The sequence below is a fragment of the Centropristis striata genome, chromosome 12 (genome assembly GCF_030273125.1).
Source record: "Centropristis striata isolate RG_2023a ecotype Rhode Island chromosome 12, C.striata_1.0, whole genome shotgun sequence".
NCBI lineage: Eukaryota > Metazoa > Chordata > Actinopteri > Perciformes > Serranidae > Centropristis > Centropristis striata.
The window spans coordinates 14,581,630-14,588,119 of record NC_081528.1 but is presented as its reverse complement, the minus strand read 5'-3'; the positions used below and the strand labels follow the sequence as shown (position 1 = coordinate 14,588,119).

Below are 6,490 nucleotides of genomic sequence, written 5' to 3'. Positions count from 1 at the left end.
CACTTTGAGTTAAAAGGACAGAATAGTTTGAACACAAGGATTTTCCTTTAAGAGCACAGATGACTTTGTTCAGTCAACTGGTTCACATCTGACTTTTGGGATCAAAAATACACTTTAATGAGACTCTGCCGGCTATAGTTCAAGTTAAGAAAATGTTGCTTCGATGGAAAATGTATTAGGCAAAATAATATCCGCCTTTAAGTAAGTATGACTGATGTGTCCAGTTAATGATCACACACAATAAAATAAACATTTTGAGGATGGTGGGAAACTTTATTTCTTTTTCTAGGTTGACAAACTCATAACTGTACATTCTCCACAAATCATAAGATTTTTTATATATTATCATTATTACTGTAAGGTAATATAATATATATTGTAGAGAAATGGAGGAACATTTTGTGGACTGAGTAAAATTGTTCTTTTTGGGTCCAAGGGCCGCAGACAGTTTGTGAGACGAGCCCCAAGCTCTGAATTCAAGCCACAGTAGACAGTGAAGACAGTGAAGCATCATGATATAGGCATGTTTCTCCTACTATGGTGTTGGGCCTATTTATCACATACCAGAGATCATGGATCAGTTTGCATATGTCAAAATACTTGAAGAGGTCATGTTGCCTTATGATGAAGAGGACATGCCCTTGAAATGGGTGTTTCAACAAGACAATGAGCCCAAACACACTAGTAAACAAGCAAAATATTGGTTCCAAACCAACAGCATTGATGTTATGGAGTGGACCTTAATCCAATTGAGAACTTGTGGGGTGACACCAAAAATGCTGTTTCTGAAGCAAAACCAAGAAATGTAAATGAATTGTGGAATGTTGTTAGAGAATCTTGGAGTGGAATAACAGCTGAAAGGTGCCACGAGTTGGTTGACTCCATGCCACACAGATGTGAAGCAGTTATAAAAAACTGTGGTCATACAACTAAATATTAGTTTAGTGATCACAGGATTGCTAAATCCTAGAAACAAAAAAGTTTGTACAAAATAGTTTTGAGTTTTTAAAGTCAACGGCAGACACTGCTATTTTTTAACACACCCCTTTCAACTAATTGCCCAAATGCACAGCCTTAAGAGCTGCATATCATGAATGCTGGGTCTTGTTGGTTTTCTGAGAATCTACTGCACCTACTGGTACCGTGTTTGCCATGTAGCAATAAAAAAATATATACTAAAAACCTGGATTAATGTGGTTAGTCACATTGGACTGCTATTATTTTGAACACTACTGTATAACAGCATAATATGTGCAAAATGACAAAAATCACCATATTATGGGATGTTGAAAAGTATATAAAAAAGTCATACTATAGTATGTCGATTTTTGTCAATAAAGGTCAAAATTTAAAATGCCTTAAAAACGGCCCAATTATAGTCTGTTGATATGTGTGGTAGAACAGTTTGTCAAGAAATGATGCAAAAATACCATATTATGGGTAAAAGTATAAGTTGTCCAATTTAAAAAAATAAAAAACACCATGTTATATTATGTCCTCAAATTATCAGACGTTCTTATAAACGTATCAACTTATATATATTTATACTTATACTAAATACGTTTAAGTAAATAATATTCATAATGTCGTACTCTGTTTTAAACACATCTGACCATAAAGTCTCGTACAAAGTCTGGTCTAGTCAAAGTTGTTTGAAGAAGAAGAAGCGAGAGAACTGATGTGGCAAGCTTGTAAATTTTATTTTTCATGTGTAAATGTCTGTTACTGATTGTATTTTCTCATCCTTTTTGTTAATGAAGGAAAAAACTGAAAAAAGCATTCACAAAGTAAGAAAACATTTATAGATACATACGCACATACAATATATCGATGTGATAAAACACAGTATCACATGTAGATGACCTGCAGGAAGCAAGAAACCTCTCGGGTCGAAGGAGTATACAGCAGAACTCGCTATCAAAGATGTCATAAAATATCTGATTCATCTTTTTCTTGAACACATCTGTGAGCAACATGAATATTTCTCCTTTAAATTTTAAAGATTTAAAGACTTTCTTGACCCCCCAAAAAATCACTTTATAGATTGAAAAATAAATCTTTTATTTCACGTGTTGCTGTTTTGATCAAAAAGTGGATAATTTCTTTAACATTTCTAGGAGGAGCGGTGACTCGGCTAGACATCTTTGACTGAAATCTGCTGTGAATTCCCTGGTGTGTGTGTGTGTGTGTGTGTGTCTGTGTGTGTGTGTGAGAGAGAGAGAGAGAGAGAGAGAGAGAGAGAGAGAGAGAGAAACAACCATGCATGTCGGGTGGGCGAGTGTGAGATGAAACATACTGTACACTGACAGAGACAGGATACATTTACAGTTTTACAACGTGAATTTTACCACTCTGTTGCAGGCAAAATGTAAAAACTAAGTCGATTTTTAAGAAACAAATCAACTCACATTGTTAGACTGAAAAAAAAAAGAAGATAAAAACTAAAAGAAAAGCCCTTCAGAGATTGACGATGGACTGTTTCCACTTTTTGAGTGATGATAAAAACTGGAATGTTTTCAGATACGACACATCTGTCATTGGCTTTTCAATCCCTGTTCACCTTCAGATTTTTATTCCTATTTTGGTTTTTCAGCAACATGAACATTATGCTGACAACAGTGGTAAAAACACACCGTTTTTAGCAGTGTGTGTGTGAGACAATGTGTGTGTCAGGCTGAAAACAATTAGACTAAATTAAAGAAAGAAATTGTACCTCAAATATTCACACACAAAGTCGATCCCACACATCATTACCCATGACCCCGATACTGTAAAACCTCCACGCAAACCTTTATTATTGCTGCTTCTTCATGGCACAAATAATATAAACAATACATCATGTTATTCATACTATTATGTTCTTTTTTTATGCCATGCAAGCTCACTACAGTACTGCTTCTATATTAGCTTATAATTACACAGAAAGCGACAAAAATAAATCAGGAAACAGAGCAGGTTCAGATTTGATTAGCCACACACAGTGCCAGACTAACTTCTACAGCTGGTTTTTTACAGTTTGTGAGTAGATACAAAAGGATTATTATTGTCATTATCACACAAAATAATGGTTATGATAGTAATAGCAATATTTATAATAATAATAAAAAAACACATTCTCAGGGCATCACAAATATAATGAACCAAAGGGGGCCAAACATAATGTTTGAAATAATTTAAACATTTCTGACATTCATTCCTTCGGGTGTTTTTTCTTTTTTTATGTACAGTATATATTTATTTTTGTATAGAAGTAGTGCGTCATTTTTAGAAATAACAAATGAAAAAAAAAAACACAAAAGGGCTGCATTCTGAGAATGCTGTGCAAATAACATCTTTTTTTTTTCAAACATTAACCCTACAAACTTTACCCTTGTATTCTTCACAAGCACTCACAAACACAAAACTCTCGACTCATTCGAAACTTTGATTTCAAAACCGTCACATCTGCCGTCCACTGACAGACAAAAAGACTGCAGTCAGCTTTGATTCTGGCAGGTTAATGTGCATCGATTCAGCAAATAAAAGCACTACTTTGTCTAATCGGCCTTAAACATCTCACAAGTAACGAGCCGAAGAGGTTCTGATAATAGAACTCCACCTGTCGCAACAAATAACTCGCCAGCTGAAGTCAAAACTCAGCGATAGTTGGAAATTTTATTCGTCCCGCTTTTCAAATCACACTGTGACATCTGGACTCCTGTCTGATACAAGACAACACGGCCTCTACGGAGAAGAAAAACGAGGACCACCTCAGACTTCCTCCTCCTCACCTGCCCTCATTTCACCTGCCAGCAGGAATGAAACTTCACTGCATATTCGACCAAAAAGAGCCGAAGATAGAAACTTCTTCCCTCTAATCGGACCCTCAGCACTGACGGAGTTGCCTCTCTGTGTGTTAAAATCAGTGCTGGCAGTGTTGGCACATCATCAATACAAACTACGACCACCAGAGATTAATCAGTTACTCAGTAACAGTCACATCTGCTGATATTCAGGACACTCTCCATCTAACTGCTCCGATACCAAACGTGGTCAGACAGCCACTTCCTGTCGCCAACATGCTTTAAGTTTCAAAGAAACTGCAGCAGCGTGGACCAGATACTGGCTCCTCTCCTCAGCATTTATCACCCCATAATCCCTCAGGACCTGCCACGCCTCCATGCAGCAAACTGAACAAAGTGAAAAAGTGAACGAGACAAAAAACAAACAAACTCGCATGCAGAATTTTCAGGATAATTTCTGCAACGAGATCCATCTGCATCCTAAAATCTCCGGGTCTGTTTCAGATGAGCATCTTCAGTCTAATGCTGCTTTCAAGTGCCGTCAGAAATATCAAAATCACGAGCATATGACTTAAAAGACGACCTTAAATGCAGCTCATATGAAACAAAGTCTCTAACCTTTCAAAATAGAAAAAAAAAGAACTTAGTAAAGAGTAGAAATAAATGAAAAAGAAAACCAGTCTTTCATAAACGTCTCCATGGTCACACTGGGAGTTAATACAGTTTTTTTTTTTTTCATTTTTCATCAAGAAAAACGTGACAGCAGTGTCTCACAAACATGTATGTATACACTTTTTTTCCAACAAGATTACACGCACAAACTTGTTTTTAAACGTGTGAATGATTTTTAAAATGAGTCAGAAGGTGAGAGGCGTCCAGGATGTTAAATGGAGTTTAACTGACAGAATAAAATAACCGATCGCCTCGCGCCAAGGAGGCTGTTTTTAAGAAAACTCCCTGAAGAGAGGCGACAGAAGGACTTCTCACACCGTGTGACGTCCCAAACAAAGTGTCTAAAATGCCAGTCCTCGAGCTGTCCCATAAGATTCCTCAGCATGAAGGAAAAACAAAAAGATCGACAAAAGAAAGGCTTGTGAAATTAAAAAAGTCAGAACGTTTTTTTTCTTAGAAGAACAGGACACAAGAAGACGAGTGTAAAGTCTTGAGTCACGTAGGTGATGAAGACAAACAGTGATGATGTTTCCTTTTTCTCCGTGTTTTAAATGAGATGCAGTCAGACGAGGCAGCGGAGAGCAGCCGTGGCTCACATGCTGTGATTTTTAAGTTTAACTGGTGCTGCTGCATTCATGTCATGGAGAAATAGACGTCTTATGTCACCTATAAAGTGGACGATTAAAGTCTTTTGGCAATGTACCACTTTATGTCCACAATATTGACTTCTGAAATCACTAATGAGGAAAATATCTGTTGTCACATATATAGCTGATAACTGATTTTGTGATCAAAAATGCTTTAAAATTGCTCAAAGATTTTTCTTTTTTATTGTCAGGAACTAAAAAAGCAGCTAAATGTTATTTTAGCACATTTGTCTTCACTCTTTTGCCTCAAAGATTTGGCAAACTAGATCAATTAAGTATTAAAAACTATGAAACAACACAGTCAGCATGTCATTCTTTTAATCTAGTGCTTACTTACTATATTTGTTAATAGTCAGAGGGAAATTCCCATTCCTAATCCTAACAATAACACTATCAGTGCAGTCGCAAGGATTGTGTTTTACCAGCTAGTTGAACTATTTCCATGGCACTGGAACTCAGACCCAAGAACCAAAACTTTACTTTGGTTGCTGCAGTTAAAATGCATGTTAAAGTCTCCAGAAATGTTCCTGCTACAAGTTAAATTCTGACATACTGAACTGTAACTCTGAACCAGCTAGTCACTCTAGTTTAGGTTACCCGATGACATGAACGCAGCACGCGGAGAAGAAGTAGTTGAGGTCATGGAGCCTGGACTTCCTGGAAGTCATGCGATGTGTGTGTTGAACCCTCCCAGGTGTGATGGCGTCTGACCACAGCTGATGTGTGCATGTGACAGCTGGTGTCTGAGGAGGGGGGCGGGTCTAGATGGATTTGGAGGAATCCTGTTTGCTGATGAGAACTTCCAGCAGGCGGAGTTTGGCCTTGATCCTCTTGTACTCCCTGTACTCCTCCAGCATCGGCACCCGGTCCTCCTTCTGAACGTTTCTGCAGCACAGAAGAGCAAGAGAGGAGAGTAAGATCTCTGAATGACACACGAGTCCTTTACTGCCTCAATAACCCATTCTAAATATGAGGGGAAAGATGATTTTTATCATCTATTAATATATTTTATATTTCACCTGCATACTGCTACTTACTTGTGCAATAATAACAGGTTGAAGTCTGTATGTTTTTTAAGATTGTATATTTTCTTAAGTCTATATATTTTGCTATTTCCACTATTTTTAGATACATATATACTGAATTTCCCTCCAAGGATCAATAAAGTACTTCTGATTCTGATTAATATGGAGCGCACAAATTTTTCACAGATAACCTGCCTTAATTACTGTGTCAAAGTCGAGATCGCCGACTGTTTCCCCTTTGGTTTATCCATGACACACAGATCCCTCTCCACGGAGAAAAAACGTATGTAGGAAATCCTTTCAGAATAAGTCAGATGTGGTGCATAGTTGATCCCGTATGTGATCTTTAATTGGGACAACAAGT

The 6,490-nt window shown here is 37.3% G+C and overlaps 1 protein-coding gene across 3 annotated transcripts in view; it reads right to left on the bottom strand.

Moving 5' to 3' along the window:
• Positions 1 to 2,203: 2,203 nt before the first annotated feature.
• Positions 2,204 to 6,490, bottom strand: part of fam13b (family with sequence similarity 13 member B) — an 89,528-nt gene continuing 85,241 nt past the window's right edge. For all 3 annotated transcript variants that reach the window (XM_059346904.1, XM_059346906.1, XM_059346905.1), the window contains one exon: positions 2,204 to 5,986. In XM_059346904.1, the coding sequence (XP_059202887.1) occupies positions 5,863 to 5,986 (124 nt within the window). In that variant the 3' untranslated portion in view covers positions 2,204 to 5,862. The remainder of the gene's footprint in view (positions 5,987 to 6,490) is intronic.